The sequence below is a fragment of the Cervus canadensis genome, chromosome 3, assembly GCF_019320065.1.
Source record: "Cervus canadensis isolate Bull #8, Minnesota chromosome 3, ASM1932006v1, whole genome shotgun sequence".
In the NCBI taxonomy this organism is placed as follows: Eukaryota; Metazoa; Chordata; class Mammalia; order Artiodactyla; family Cervidae; genus Cervus; species Cervus canadensis.
Window position 1 is genome coordinate 37,626,090 of NC_057388.1, and position 17,471 is coordinate 37,643,560.

Genomic DNA, 17,471 nt, shown 5'->3' on the forward strand with positions numbered 1-17,471 from the left:
CATCTCATCCTCTGTCCCCTTCTCCCCCTGCGCTCAATCTTTCCCAGCATCAAGGTCTTTTCAAATGAGTCAGCTCTTCGTATCAGGTGGCCAAAGGATTGGAGTTTCAGCTTCAACATCAGTCCTTCCAATGAACACTCAGGACCGATCTCCTTTAGGATGGACTGATTGGATCTCCTTGCAGTCCAAGGGACTCTCAAGAGTCTTCTCCAACACCACAGTTTAAAAGCATCAGTTCTTCAGTGCTCAACTTTCCTTATAGTCCAACTCTCACACCCATACATGTCTAGTTCAGGCAAATACTTCTTTTCATAGCAGCATTTGACAGGTGAACAATAGTGTCTTATGCAAAATGCTTTTGTTGTGGAGGAATAAAATGGAGTACCATTCCACTGCCCCCCACACAAGCACCCAGATCCAATCCTGAATTATTCATTGCATTCAATATTTCACATACAGTTTTTTCAATTATCTCAAGTTTTGCTAATTTTCATTCATTTCTAATGACTAGATTGATAGATGTGTTATAATTTCTACTAATTTTTTTAGTTTAGGCGTATATTTATGTAACAAATCTGTCCTTATTTTGAACAGAAGAAATGAAGTTTATGGATAATTATTGCTAAACTTTGAAAATATATGTGCATATAGAGAGAAATGATTTCTTGAATTTTAGCATAAAAAGTCTTTTCATGTAAAATCCTTTTTAAGGATTATTTGAGCAGCTAACAATTTTTTTTTTATTTTTTAGAGTCATGCTCCTATAACAACAATGAAAATTTCATCCAAAAAGGTAAAAACAACACCATGTTTATTTTCTTTGTATGTAAAAATTTTACTATTGTAGAAGAATGTATTTCATAATTTTGAAAATTTAATTTTAGTATTAGCAAAATAATTAATACTGTTCATAATATACCACACATTTAATTTTGATATGGAATTTACTAGCTTTAGTGGAAGACAAATTAGGTTTATTTTTGTACAGAAATTAATTAGAGTAGAATATATATGTATGTGTGTGTATGTGTGTATATATATATATGCAGCAAGATATTCCAGTTTTTTAGTATCCTCTATTCTTAAATATTACAGTGTGTGAAGCCAACCAAAATAAAAATAATCTTTCTGAAGAAAGAATTTAGCATAATATATGGGCTACTATAACATCACAAGCATTCTCAGGGACTTGAAATGCGTAATCAATCCTCTTTTCCTCTTTTGAGTTCCTGCTACTGTCAAATGTTTCAAATGTGCAGTGCATTCTTTTATGCTTATTTCTAAGAAAGTACTATTTTATAAGGTTTACATGTCACTTGAAAATCTGAATGTCTCAAATCTAAGCTATATCAGGCTTCAGGATTTGGGGAGTAAATGTTTTACTATGATTTTATCAGAAATGTTTGATCTAATTTGCACCTGCACATGCTGATACACAATGATCATGGAAAGAAAAAGCTCAATTCCAGTCTCTACATTTGCAAAACATGCACCTCTCCAGACCCCAAAGGCACTATCTCTTAAGCAAATGTTCTAAGGGGCAGAGCAGTTTAGTCAAAAATGAGATAGGCTTCAGAATGAGACTGATGTGCATTTGAATACCAACCTGACCCTAAATTATAAATAAATTATTTAACTTCACTGACCTACATCTGCCTCTGCAAGGTAATGCTTTTCTCCCAAATGAATTAACTTATATAAATTGCCTAAAATAAAGTGGTAACTCTTGTTGTAAGAGCCTAAGACTTATTTTTCTTGGAATATGGAATGAAGTTTTTTTGTGTTAGCATAACTTATGATATAACTTTGGTGTTCTTCACCATATTTGGTCTGTTATAGATAAGTAAGTATTCCAATCAGTCTTGTACTGTTTTCACTTGACTAAATTTTATGAAGAAAAATAAATAGGGTACAAGGAAGCTAAAGATCTCATCTGTCAAAATGTTTGCATGGTGCATAACAAACATTTTCCCAAGTAGCAAGAAGCCATTTGTCATTTTCCCCAATTTCCTAGGGAGCTGATCTCAAGTCAGAATTGTCTTTGAAGTCAGCAGGGAATCCTTTTGTTGAAATGGATTTAATGGAAAGAAAAAGTATCAGAGCAAAATTCAAAATGGACACAAAGCCATTTTTGTGATACTGTAGCCCAGTATACAATTATAGATTTCAGCTCCTAATTCAACTGGTAAACTTGAAATACACAGCCCACTCCATTAAATTACAATGTACAACACACACATACACAGGAAAAACCGAGTATTAAATATGTCTCAACTTCTTATAGATAATTTAAAATCTTTAGTTAAATCAATTATATTCAAGGCAAGGTAACTGATTTGGGGGGAATTCATTTTAACAACTACATATTGCACTATTTTTTAAGTGTGAAAGAACTGCAGATTGACAATGGTATTTTATATATACTTAAATTCCATGCCTTCTCTAATGCTCAAACTAAAAAATGTATTGTTCATTTTATACTCTTCTGTTTTCTAATTTATCCTTGCATTCCATGACAGAAAATAGATTAATAAAAAAGTTTATTTATAGAATGAAATTACCTGTATCCTTTCCTCAAATAAATAAATTTCTTTGAAATATGTTAATGAAGCTAATGTACTATTTGTTAATGTACTCAAAAAACATTTATTTATTTATTTATATTTTTATATATTTATATATTTATTTTATATATTTATTTATTTATATTTTATATATTATATTTATAAAATATTTCTAGGGAAATGATTATTATTGAAACATACAATTGTTTTCTTATAGCTTGAATATCTCAAATGGGGATCAGTAATTTTCAGCCTATTTTCTGAAAAATTTATTGATCTGAATAAAGTATTTTATATTAGGCACAGTAAACTGAGATGTGATTCAAATGATTAATTAGAATTGAAAATGTATAAATTGCTAGCTTGTTCACTGGTAGTTTACTCTATTACAACTACTACTATTACTTAATATTCATTAAACACTTAGGTGCCAGAAACTACTTTAAGCAATTTGTATGGAATTAGTGCTTATATTGTTCTTACAAAACATGTATGGAGTAAGTGCTACATAGTCCAAATCTTACCAAAGAGGAAGCCGAGATTTAGAAAAGTTACCCAGTAAAATTTTGGAGGCTGGGATCTGAATCTCAGAGACATGCCTCCAGAATCTGTTAGACCAGTGATGCCCTCACTGATTTAATTTTGAATCTATAAATAATTTGCAAATGTACATGTTTGTGCACATGTGCGTATATTCAAGTTCGAACTTAGAAATTCTCTGTTAACTTGAGTTACACATCATTAGTCCTTTGTAAAATGAGGACTCTGAGTTAGAAACTTATATCTTCAACTCCTGAGAACCACTTTATACATAGCCAAGAGAACTGGGGCAGTATCATAATAAGCTCTTGACACCATACAAATGAAGGAAGATGGAATCTTTATTTATAACCTAGGCTCTTGAAGATCTGTGGATCATACAGAACATTTAAAACATGTCTAAATATAAATACAGTCTTCTAAATAGTTTTAAAATCGCTCTAATGAGTAATAATTCGCTTTCAAAAGCAGGTGAAAACTGTTTTAAAAATTTTATCTAATACTTACTATTTTTTGTCAACTTAGAAATGCCCTGCATTTTAGACTTGACTTTTTACAATTTGCAAGGTGATGAGTTGCCAGTCTTGAAGAATAAGAACACTCCCTTGTGCTTGGCCAAGAGACAGCATTCAAAGAGAAAAACAAACATCACAGTTTAAATCTGTAACACATCAGCTCAAATCTGAGAGAGCAATGAATCTCAACATCTAAAACATATTACCATTGTACATGGTGCTCTGAGTTTTGTTTTTTTTTTTCCCCAAACAAGTCAGGTAATGTTATAGGCGTATTAACATAGGGAAATTCTATTTATTTTGGCGTTAAACCCTTCTGTACTTTGCTTCTTATTTTTAGTCTCTTTCAAAATGCATCCAAGGGTCTGTGGGCATATATTATGTGTTCCTGCTGAAAGTTCTCTTTTAACTTCCACATCTGAAATAAATCACCGTCATTCTTCTGATAGCAACAGCTGTATGTGAGCTCCAGTGAAGGACTTGCCCAAGTGTCTCTGCATCGCTGCCACATCTACGGGTCAGCCTGTGCTGACTGCTGCCTGGCAAGGGATCCTTACTGTGCCTGGGATGGCCATTCTTGCTCTAGGTTCTATCCAACCGGAAAGCGGTGAGTACCGAATATTCAACTGAAAATCAAAATCAGCATCATCAGACGGTTAAGCAGTGCTCCACATTATTGGAATCAGTTCTATTGCAGTATCCTGTAAAAATGACACTAAAAGTAGTAGCTGTGTTCAGCACCATATGTAGTCTTCAAATAAAGAAAATGGCCACTCATAAAAAACAAACTTCAAAGGATACAGAGGGCTGGGGGTGGGGGGAGGGGATCGATTTTAACTTGGGATTCTCACAGAAATATTAGAGTGCAGTAGTTTGGAAAAATTCCTTTTTCATTTTAAAGTTCCTCTGCAACACAATCCCCCACCTGCAACCCCTAAAATATTTCAAGCAGCATTTAACTTTCACATTTACCCAATGTTTATCTTTTTTGTTTTATATGCTTCAGATATCCTTAAATCTAACGTTCCTAGGATTTCCTTGTGCCATTTAATTCCTCTGTAATCAAATGCTTGTCTTAGTTCAGGCAACAGGAGCATCACTCCAGAATGGGTACCCTGAGTACTTTCAAAACCTTGATAACCATGCTTTACCCCCTATAATGGTGAATGTATAATTATTGGTTAGATTAAGAGGTTCAGGTAGTCTGAGGCACAGTGCCTTTTAGCCAAGAGAAGACTTAGGAAGGAAACCCTGAACCAACTTGCACCAAGTTGGAAGGAAACACCAGTAATGAAATTATAAAGCAATGAATATGCAGAATTTAGGATCAGTCAAAGTCACAGCTATTTTCACTCAAAGTTTAGTATAGGTCATGATGAGTGACAAGAGGAAAACCTATGAAACATAGGGTCATCAGGAGATAGCAAATACTACTAGCCTTGAGCACCAATGATCTTTCAAGTAAAGTCACTGGAGTGATGATGTTTGATAACTCCTTTCTCTCTGTTATAGATACAGGTCTTTAAGGACTTGACAGACTAAAACAACCCAGCACTTCTGCATATCAAAATTATTCTGATCCTTTTATGCATTCAGTTCAGTTCAGTTCAGTCACTCAGTCATGTCTGACTCTTTGCGACCCCATGAACCGCAGCACTCCAGGCCTCCCTGTCCATCACCAACTCCCAGAGTTCACCCAAACGCATGTCCATTGAGTCAGTGATGCCATCCAACCATCTCATCCTCCGTCATCCCCTTCTCCTCCTGCCCTCAATCTTTCCCAACATCAGGGTCTTTTCAAATGAGTCAGCTCTTCACATCAGGTGGTCAAAGTATTGGAGTTTCAGCTTCAACATCAGTCCTTCCAATGAACACCCAGGACTGCTGTCCTTTGTTATGACATTATTTGGGAGAATAGCATTTTAGAGAGAGGCACCAGAGTCCTTAGAGCTGGAGCGTGCCAAGATTGTCCAAAAAGCAACACCAAGACGAATGAGGCTATCTATACTGGAATGAGCCGAAGGGGACGTAAGAAGAAATGGGATCAGAATGCCAGATGACATAGGATTTAGTAAATCAGCAAAGGACTTTTATTTAGAGTTAAGTGGAAAACTGCTGAAGGGTTTTTGAGCACAGGAATAGTATTGTTTGAATTTTGTTTTAAAAAGTTCATCTGGTGGGTTTGGCTGGGATCGAAGCCCTGGGATAGAAAGAAAATGTGAGGAGAGGAAATAGAAGGTGCAAGACTATTGGACTACTAACTGATGACCAAAGTGAGATAAAATGGTGGCTTGGTAGAGCTGGAGGTGGCCAAAAGTCTTCTGATTCTGGATAGGGCTCACAGAATCTGCTAACGTGTTACATGTTGGGATGTTATAGAAATAGAGGACTCAGAAATAAGCCAGTTTTTCAGAACTGAGCATTGGGAATATGTGCATGGCATTTCCTGAGAAAGAGAAGACTGTGAAAGGCACACGTTTGTGGGGAAAACGACGATGTTAAGTTAGTGATGCCTATAAGGTATTCAAGTGAGGATGTCATATAGGCAGTTAGACATCTGAATCTGGAGTAGGGAAAAGTGGCCCAGATAAGTTCAGTCTTCTGTATTAAAGGCATAAGGTATGATGAAAAGTCCCACTCTTTACCCAGAAGATTTTAGTATCTGTTTTCAAAGACCCATATTCTACCATGTTATTTTAAGATTTAATTAGGAGGTCTATGGCCTCTTTTCATTTCTGCATAGACTTTCTGGACCTCATTATCCTGAGATATGTCTATACTGGGCTGGAGTTCTGCACCTGGACACAAAGTATGAGGGAAGGAAATTCTAAATAATCTCAGATAAAAAATGATTTTTGTGCTCACTTGTGGTATTTTTTACTATATTTATATTAATTCACAATTATGATATCAGCAATATTTATGAACTATTTTCATAACTATTACTAAAGCAATAATTATTTTTTCTCAGTAAGCATTTCTAAAAATTGGCATATCTAACACCCAGAAGGCTTCCCAGGTGGTAAAGAATACACCTGCCAATGCAGGAAACGTGGGTTTGATCCCTGGGTTGGGAAGATGACCTGGAGAAGGAAATGACAACTCATTTCAGTATCCTTGTTTAGGAAATCCCATGGACAAAGGAGCCTGGCAGGCGACAGTCTTTGGGGGTCACAAAAGAATCAGATACAACTTAGGGACTAAAGAACAACAAAATACTTGAAAAAGAACCTTCAATCCATTATTAAACAAATTTAGTGCTCAAGGGAACTGAAGCACCACACTTTCTAAAGCAGAAAGTGATATAGGGACCACCAGTGAATCTTACCATAGTCCTATACACAAATCAGCCTTCTCTATGACGTGAAGAAATTGAAAATGAGAACTCCTTCCCTGCAAAATTTTCAGACATTGGCTTTAGCCACCAAGCATTTTTATTTAACAAACAAGAACTATTTCACAATTAAAATTCCATACTATATATAAAAACTATCATTGCATATTTGAGATATTTTTTACATTATAGAAGTTTCTGCTGAAATATGAGTTAACTCATTTGTTCTAATATTCTCCCACTAATCTTTTCTAAAATGTGTACTTAAGCATAGATTCTACATTGTCATCCTAATGCAACAAATTGTTATTTTAACCATATGCTCATAATAAAGAACTGAAACATTCTTAAAATTATTAATGTTGCAATATAATGTGCATTATTAAATCTGTATCATGGATTTTCTACTAGAACTAATAAAATAATTTAGTAAAGTTGCAGGATACAAAAATCTATTGTTTTTCTATACACTAAATTGCCAACATTCGCTGGATCATTGAAAAAGTAAGAAAATTCCAGAAAAATGTCTATTTCTGTTTTATTGACTATGCCAAAGCCTTTGACTGTGTGGATCACAATAAACTGTGGAAAATTCTGAAAAGGATGGGAATACCAGACCACCTGACCTGCCTCTTGAGAAACCTGTATGCAGGTCAGGAAGCAACAGTTAGAACTGGACATGGAACAACAGACTGGTTCCAAATAGGAAAAGAAGTATGCCTAGGCTGTATATTGTCACCCTGCTTATTTAACTTATATGCAGAGTACATCATGGGAAACGCTGGGCTGGATGAAGCACAAGCTGGAATCAAGATTGCCAGGAGAAATATCAATAACCTCAGATACACATTGACACCACATTTATGGCAGAAGGTGAAGAAGAACTAAAGAGCCTCTAGATGAAAGTGAAAGAGGGGAGTGAAAAAGTTGGCTTAAAGCTCAACATTCAGAAAACTAAGATCATGGCATCTGGTCCCATCACTTCATGGCAAATAGATGGGGAAACAGTGGAAACAGTGGCTGACTTTATTTTTGGGGGCTCCAAAATCACAGCAGATGGTGATTGCAACCATGAAATTAAAAGACGCTTACTACTTGGGAGAAAAGTTATGACCAACCTAGACAGCACATTAAAAAGCAGAGACATTACTTTGTCAACAAAGGTCGGTCTAGTCAAGGCTGTGGTTTTTCCAGTAGTCATGAATGGATGTGAGAGTTGGACTATAAAGAAAGCTGAGTGCCAAAGAATTGATGCTTTTGAACTGTGGTGTTGGAGAAGACTCTTGAGAGTCCCTTGGACTGCAAGGAGATCCAACCAGTCCATCCGAAAGGAGATCAGTCCTGGGTGTTCATTGGAAGGGCTGATGTTGAAGCTGAAACTCCAATACTTTGGCCACCTGATGCAAAGAGCTGACTCATTTGAAAAGACCCTGATGTTGGGAAAGATTGAGGGCAGGAGGAGAAGGGGATGACAGAGGATGAGATGGTTGGATGGCATCACTGACTCAGTGGACATGAGTTTGAGTAAACTCCGGGAGTTGGTGATGGACAGGGCGGCCTGGCGTGCTGCAGTTCATGGGGTTGCAAAGAGTCGGACACGACTGAACGACTGAAGTGAACTGAACTGAATTAACAAACCAGCAGAAAGAAAAATTAGGGAAAATAGTCCCATTTATAGCTTCATCAAAAAGAATTAAATATTTAGGAATAATTTTAACAGAGATAAAAGATTAAAACTGTAAGTCATTGATGGAAAAAAAATTGAAGAAGACACAAATAAATGGAAAGTTTTTCTATACTCTTGGGTTAGAATATTTAATATTGCTCAAGTGTTTATACTATCCAAAACAATAAACAGATCAAAGATGATCCCTATCAAAATTCCAATGACATTTTTCAGAGAAATAGAAAAAAGAATCCTAAAATTTGTATGGAACCACAAAAGACCCTGGCTATCCAAAGCAATCTTGAGAAAGAAGAAATACGCTGGTTGAATCATGCTCCCTGACTTCAGACTGTACTACAAAGCTATAGTAACCAGAAGAGTATGGTATTGGCATAAAAACAGGTACATAGATCAGTAGATGAAACTAGAGAGCCAGAAATAAATCTAGGCATTTATGGTCAATTAATTTACAACAAAGGAGCCAAAAAATACGCAGTGGAAAGGACAGTCTCTTCAGTAGATGGTATTGAGAAAACTTGACCTTCGCATGCAAAAAAGAATGAAACTAGACTATTGCCATACACCACATCCGAATATTTACTCAAAATGAACTGAAGACTTGAACATAAGACATGAAACCACAAAACTCCTGAAAGAAAATGTAGACAGTAAGAGAACTCCCACGCTTTAAACCATTCTAATAGGTATAAAGTGATATCTCATTTTGGTTTTGACGTGTGTGTGTGTGTATACACACATATATAAGATATTCCTTGGTCTACCCTTACCTGTATTTGGCTGGCATACTGGGAGTTTCATTAAAACTATCTATACTATTTAAATTATCCACATTATTCCCAAACTTTTTAAAGCATACAGTTATAGTGAATGCAAAACATGTTTGCTGTATGAATTATTTCCTAAATTCCCTTATGTAATAGTTATTTTCTTTGCAGATTAAATAGTAATAATGAAAATGATAATTTGGAGTATTTTTATCTTATTTAATAGTGTTAACTAACTTTAGTTTTATTTTAGATGGCACTATCTAACTGGAACACAAAGATCATGCAGAAGAATTCATAGGCATAAACATCAAAGGCTTGTCCCTTTGTATGGAAACAAAGAAGTACAGCTGTACTTGGAAATCAATGGAGGCTGTACTTTGACATAATAAGGTTGTTAATGTCATTGGCTCAGTAGTTTCTCTTTTTAAAAAGATATTTTTCATAGTAACATTTTGCTGTTTTTCATAGTAAACAACATTAAGCATTTTTCCTCTTTATCCTCAAGCACATTAAATATCTGTGCATTTGTATCAGTTCAGTTCAGTCGCTCAGTCGTGTCCTACTCTTTGTGACCCCATGGACTGCAGCACGCCAGGCTTCCCTGTCTATCGCCAATTCCCGGAGCCTGCTCAAACTTATGTCCATCGCGTCAGTGATGCCATCCAACCATCCTATCCTCTGTTGTCCCCTTCTCCTCCTACCTTCAATCTTTCCCAGCATCAGGATCTTTTCCAGTGAGTTGGTTCTTTGCATCAGGTGGCCAAAGTATTGGAGTTTCATCTTCAGCATCATTCCTTCCAATGAATATTCAGGACTGATTTCCCTTAGGATTGACTGGTTGGATCTCCTAGCAGTCCGAGGGACTCTCAAGAGTCTTCTCCAACACCCCAATTCAAAAGCATCAATTCTTCGGTGCTTAGCTTTCTTTACAGTCCAACTCTCACATCCATACATTATTACATACAAATTTAATCTCAAATATTATTTATTCTGGATATAGACATGTAGTTGGAAATGTTAAAACAAGATAATCAATTTACCCTTCAAGTAAATATCTGCTTTTTACACAGTAAGAAAATAATTTCATTGTTTATCTAAAAGAACAGACTATAATGGAGGAAACTTTGACATCTTGAGCCAAATTCCCAGTCCTGCATGCAGTGAACTATGACTGTCTACCATCATGCTTTCACAATGTTCTACAAATACCTTAAAGGGAATCTACACATATAGAAGGGGCTTCCCTCATGGCTCAGACATTAAAGAATCTGCCTGCAGTACAGGAGACCCAGGTTTGATCCCTGGGTGACAGATATAGAGAACTCAGATGGCTGCCTTATTGTTCTCATCATTAAAGCAAAGCCATAACAATGTTTTTCTATATTTGAAAGTCTAGAAGGTAAGTGATACTGCAAATTCAGATTGCTAAGCATGAAGGTCCATGTACTTGAGTAAGCCATAACCTAGTGCTGATCATATGACAATAAATTAAATCATTGTGAGCAATAATGCTTACTTAGAGGGCTGAAAATGACCAGTTCAACTATAAGAACTATCATGTGGTTCTCATATAATATATACTCACAGGTTGACTGGTAGTAAATAATTGTTTGACTTCATAATATACCAAACACAATGCAGTAAAAACCTGACTTAGGATCTATTCTAAAGTACAGTATTAATCATAATTCCTCAGACAAGAGTGACTTCCACTAGTTTGTGTTTGTAATTGTAGAGAAATATACAACTGAATAAGGATCATGTGGCTTTTGGGGGAAGAGAATCCTTAAATGACACAAAGTTTATACCTATATTTCATAAATAGATTTACACAATCCTTTGATTATATAAACTATTATCTGTTTGCCATAACTTTAAAATTTTTTCATTATTATTGACCTTGAGGTTAATTATAGTTTGCAAATTTTATAAGCCCAGTGTTAATATTTTCCTTCTCTTACTGAATATTTTAATTTATCATTAAGGATAAAATATTAAGAGAAACTTAACTAGCCCAGTTAAATGATATGCTCATCCATATATACTTTTCAGAATTGATAACAGACAATCAGTTTACCCCCTGTTAATCACAATAAAGAACATTCTGTTCCTTCTTCTTTATAACAAGGTTCACGTCCACAGTTCATTGCTAAGGTCATTTCAATCACTCTGTTTTGATTTGTTGTACTATGTAATACAATTGACACTATAAGTGAATCTAAGACAAGAAATTAAATAGTTTGCAAATAATTTTAAACTTTTATTTATATAGTGAACAATTTTAAAAGGATGAACTAAAATTTTGAAATGCTTAAGTTGATATGTAACAACTAAAGGCAATGAGTGAACCTTGTTTGGATCCTGAATAAACTTTAAAAAATGCATAAGGGATACTTTGAGTATCACAAGTAGTGAAATTTCAATATAGAATGTAATTTATATGATATCATTAAATAAATATTGATATGGTTAGTATAATAATGATATTATGTAGACAAATTACTCATTCTTAGAAGATACATAGTATAAAATCATATCTGCAACTTATTTTCTAAAGATTTTCATATATGTGCATGTGTAGTATATATATATAACATTTACTTGGGTATGAAAGAGCACATAAATATGGCACAATAGCAGTATATGAGTGTTGGTTACCATCGTTCATTGTATTTGTGTATCCACTTTTCTATAGTCTTGAAAATTTTCAAAATAAGAACATGAAGGAAAATGCTTAGTCTAGTAAATGAAACATTTTGCTTAACTTTATATAAATATTCATTTTCTTTGTTTCTCTTGCTCTGGACACTTTTTAGTGTATCTGGAAATGATTTGAAAGTATTGACTTTTGTAAGAGAAGTATATTTATTTAAGAAAAAATTAGAAAGTGGAAGATGCTAGTAAGTTTATACTTTGGAGGTTATGGTATTAGAAAATTTTCTAAGACTATCTCTAAAATAAAAGTCTACCCTATTAATTTGGAATCTAGTATCTATGCTAGAAAGTATATATGCTAGAAAGTATATATAATAGGAGGTTCATCTGTTGTGAGTGGTAGATGGGGAGACTAAATTAATTCAAATTGAAAACAAAGTGCCCACATGATATTTGAAGCACTGAACAAAAAATACGGATAATTAGATCCTTTTTCTTTATGAAACCTTAGGCAATCATAACATTGCATAATTTAAAATGAAGTCTTGTAAGTACATCATAATTGGCACTGTTAATTTTAAGTCACTTTTATATATTTCTGCACTTCATAGGAGGAGCCGAAGACAAGATGTGAGACATGGCAATCCACTGACTCAATGCAGAGGGTTTAACCTAAAAGGTAATTAAAAGTGCTCAAACTTGGTAAAGACTAGCAGTGCTCCATGTCATATTTCAGTAAGGGAAATCTGTGATAAATCAGAGTGTGTCATTTTAAAGAAAGATTCACTATACAAATTAGAGGCATTCATGTACAGTCATTAAAAATTAAATATTATTTGTACGTATACTAAGATTTATGGAAAAGAAAAGTCCAGGAACACAGATATCCTTGGATATGTCATTTGGTAAGTCTTTCACAAAGATCGTTGTTATAGATTTTTCTAGCCATTATTTTCTTTTTGAAGAAAAAAATACACTTTACTTTTGTTTACCACTGAAGAAAAAACAACATCTTGTTTGTTTGTTTTCTCCTGTGATAAATGGCATAACAGAATTTACTATTTTAACCATTTTAAAGTGTACAGTTCTGTGGCATAAAGTATATTGATGATGTTGTACAACTAGCCCCACCATCCATCACTGAAATTTTTTCATCATCCCAAAGTTAAACTCCATACCCATTAAACACTAACTCCCTATTCTCCCTTCCCCAACTTGTGGCAACCACTGTTCTAATTTCTGTCTCTATGAATCTAAATGTGCTAAATATCTCATGTAAGTGGAATCATACAATATTTGTCCTTTTGTAACTGGCTTATAGGCCTAATGTCTTCTTTGAGACTTCCTGGGTGGTTCAGTAGTAAAGAATCTGCCTGAAATGTAGGAGACCCAGGTTCAGTCCCTGGGTTGGGAAGATCCTTGGGAGAAGGAGGTGGCAACCCACCCTAGAATTCTTGTGTGGGAAATCCCATGGACAGAAGGAGCCCAGCAGGCTACAGTACATGGGGTCCCAAAAGAGTCAGACACAACTTAGTGGACTAGACAGCAACAATGTCTTATTTACGGTTCATTCATGTTGTAACATGTGTCAGAATATTTTTCCTGTTTAAAGCAAAAATGTAACCCATTGTGTGTGTGTGTGTGTGTGTGTGTGTGTGTGTGTGTGTGTGTGTATCTGTGTATCTATCCATCAAGGAACACTTGCACTGCTTCCAATTTTTGGCTATTATGAATTATCCGGCTCTGAATTTTACAGTTTACAACCATACCATATACTTTAAGCAGTCTGGCCATGTGTCTTACGATTAATCTAATTCCTTTCTTCCCAAACTGACATGGAGACATTATGTTATAATTTTCCCACTGAACCCCTCCCTCCACCTCCACCCCACCAGCAGAGAGACCTTCCTCGAGGCTTACCAAGGTTCTGTAATTAACTGTTAACACAGACTCCTGTTGCTAACTTTTGTGAGCATGGGTCTTTTAGTTTTTATTTAAATAATGATATTCTTGTCACTAACTACACAAACTACAAGAAGAAAATTAAGACACATTTTGCCTAATTGTTTCATACATCTAACTGAGGGAATAAATCCAGATTACTATTTCTCTGTTTGCTGAGTATTTTATAAATCTGTGTGTCAGTTCCCACTTAGAGTAGCAGTAGTTATAGTGATAAGAGTATTGGCAACACAGGTAATGATGAACAAACCTCAGTGTTGATTTTTGTGTCAAAACTTGAGCGAAGTGCTTTTTTAAATAGATTATGTCACTTACTGCTCAAGAAATTATTCTAAAGTAGGATCTCTTCCTATTCACACTGTATGAATGAGGTTTCTGCCCATGTCTAAGCTACCACATAACTATACTGAATACTCTTCCTAATTTAAGATTTCAGTATAAGAATGTCTGAAAATATCTGTTTTAGAGCCAAGTAAAACTGAAGCACAGAGATGTTATATAAGTTCTCTAAGGTTATACAGCTGGTAGTGATGAAGTCAAGATTTTGCCTCAGGTATTTCTGAGGTCAAAGATTATTTTCTCAACCATTACATCCCACTGTGGCCACACCTTGCTTTCTGCCTTTGCCCAGTGTTTCTGAATTTCATTTGAATTTCATCTCCACTGAGTGTGGAGTTTAGGGGTGGGATGAACCTGGCCTTGGTATTGCCTGGCACTTACTAACTCTTTGCCTAGGATATGTTTTTTCATAACTCACAGCCCATGAAAGGCTGAGAAAATGTAATTCACAAAGATGTTGTAATAATTAAATGTTCAAGGTGATATTAAGTGCATTCCTTGGTATAAAGTAATTCTTGAATAAATATTGATGCCCTTGTATCTTTCTCTCTTTTCTTTTAGGTTAAACACTCCAAACAATGTATAAACTTATTAAGTAATTAAGACTGCCTTTGGGCTTTGCTTTAGTTGCTCACAATTTTATGGAGAAATAAACATTTATATAAGGGAATATGATCCAAATTCCATTGCTTCTCTCTCATTCTCTCTCATTTTATTTTTGCTCTTCAGCATACAGAAATGCAGCTGAAATTGTTCAGTATGGAGTAAAAAATAACACCACTTTTCTTGAGTGTGCCCCCAAGTCTCCACAGGCATCTATCAAGTGGTTGTTACAAAAAGACAAAGACAGGAGGAAAGAGGTGAGTAATGCGGGAGAGCAGCAATCAGTCAGAGCTTTGGAAAGAGCATTAAATCACCATCTCTCAATGAGGCACAGATCAAACAAAAAAGGAAGGACATATGAACATCCTTTAGTGTCTTTGGGATGACAAGTGCCATCTTCTTTAAAATCCTTTGTCCATGGAGTTGATGGATTAATTAGAAATCCTGTCTGCCTGCTCACCTCCATAACGCAGTGATTAAAGCAAGAGCTTGCACACTCAGATGGGGGTACTGATGTGAGGAAGCAGTTGTAAAAGAAACAAGATGTGCGCAAATCCGGAAGCCAGGTTCTCACACAACAGCACCTTTGTGTGATTCACAAGATAAAAGGGGCTTTTGAAAAAGTTCAGTTTTCCTCAGCAAGAAATTCCACTTAACTATAACCTTTATGGTAAAGAGCATTTTTCCGCTATGTGGTAATCTGTTTCCATTGCTCTATTATTCATAACTCCTGGGGTTTTGTTATAGGTAATGTGTGGAATCATTATTTATGGGACCATTGCCTTTATTAAGTGATAGGTAAAAAAAGAAAACTCGACTTTCAAATGAAAGGACACTTGTATTAATCTTTCACTGAATATAAAGAACTGTTTTAAAAGGAAAACATTGTAAAACAGCATAGAGTGAAATATTATAAATAATGAATTCCATAATATTGATGTCACATTATCCTAACTAATGAGAGGATAAGAAGAAAAATACATAAGTATATATAAAGCCTTAAAGTAGCCTAAACTGCAGTGGTATTAACAACATCACAAAGTGTGATGGAGTGAAGGGGAAAATAGAGCCTTCGGCACTTGTGTGTTTTCTGTTGTACACAGTTTCCATACTACGTATTAGGTTAATGAGAGCTATGTAGAATGGATACAGTCCTAAGCTAAGCATTGCATCAGAATTACTAAAGTAGATGTTGGCTCTTTTTGAGGAAATGCTTTCCAACTCTCAGACCAAAGATGTTATGAGCTGTTTAGGAAATTTTGTGTTCCCTGTCACAGGAATATGAAACCATAAGCTGATGACCACTTGCATAAGATGAGACTTAAATATCTGGGGAAAAGATGGGCTCAGTGAACTTCAGGGCCCCTTCTTGCCACAGAATTTCATAAAATTTTTTAAATTTGTTCATTAATAAAAGATATTGAGACTTGTTTTGGTGCTATCAAATCTATCACCAAATTTGTCTTGAAATATCTGCAATATAATTAATTTTAAATTATTTTGAATGAATGTGGAGCATAAGAATGATTGCCTTACAAACTACTCTGGGGTAGAAGTCATAATGTATGATGATGATGATTATCATACAGAAATGGAATTCTTAGGCTTGAACATGTCGGGTGGACATGAACCATCCTTCCAAAGAAAGTCTGTATATGTGTATATGAATTGGAAAGCCACAACTCAAACAGGGGCTTACCTAACATAGATAAAATGCTGTTCTTTTATTCAGTAGAAAGTTCAGTGGAAAAATACATAATGGATGAGTGTAATTTCTTTTATGTAAAATTAAAATACATGAATATATACAGGCTTGAATACATGTCACAGAAATTAACAAATGAAATTTAAAAAGGAATGTATCATGTGTCTTATCTCTTTTATTCCATTATACTTATAATGTTTTATTTCAGAGGTTTCAAAAATGTGGAGACACATATGGCTATCTTGTTTTTTCTCCCAATCTCAAAAGCAGAATACTATAATTTAAGATAATGAAAAACCTCAACTCTAATTATGAAAATCTATTCTGTCCAGAATTTAAGCATAGCACACTTCCACTCACTATCACTTTAGTTGAATAAACTATTAACATTTAATGAAATTTATCTTAATTCTTCCTCAGTAGTTTAGGCAAACATACACATATTTCTCACATTGATGATGTGTAAATACTTAACTTTTTTTTTTTTAGTAAGACAAGTGGTAAAACTTTCAGAGAAAAATGCAGATAGTTCATATTGAATAGCATAAAGTGAAAACTAAAAGCCCTCCTCTCCTCCACTTCAGTACTCATTCCCATTTCTCAGAGTATAGGCTGCTAAGAATTGTATAGTCCTCCAACTAGTCTCCATAACTTTCCTGTTTTCCTCTCTCTCCTTCTTTGCATCTCTTTCTCTATGAGACACGCCCACACATACACACACAATTTCAATATTAGTACATATGGAGCTCCCTTATTTTTCTTGGCTGCATAACATTCCACTCTATGACCATACTTTGCCT

General features: G+C 34.9%; 1 protein-coding gene across 1 annotated transcript in view; it reads left to right on the forward strand.

Annotated features, from left to right (window-relative positions):
* The window catches only part of SEMA3C (semaphorin 3C), a 204,603-nt gene that overhangs the window by 182,603 nt on the left and 4,529 nt on the right, over positions 1-17,471 (forward strand). Inside the window, exons 14-17 of the mRNA XM_043462920.1 lie at positions 752-793; positions 4,069-4,226; positions 12,674-12,741; positions 15,093-15,223. Of these exons, the coding sequence (XP_043318855.1) occupies positions 752-793; positions 4,069-4,226; positions 12,674-12,741; positions 15,093-15,223 (399 nt within the window). The remainder of the gene's footprint in view (positions 1-751; positions 794-4,068; positions 4,227-12,673; positions 12,742-15,092; positions 15,224-17,471) is intronic.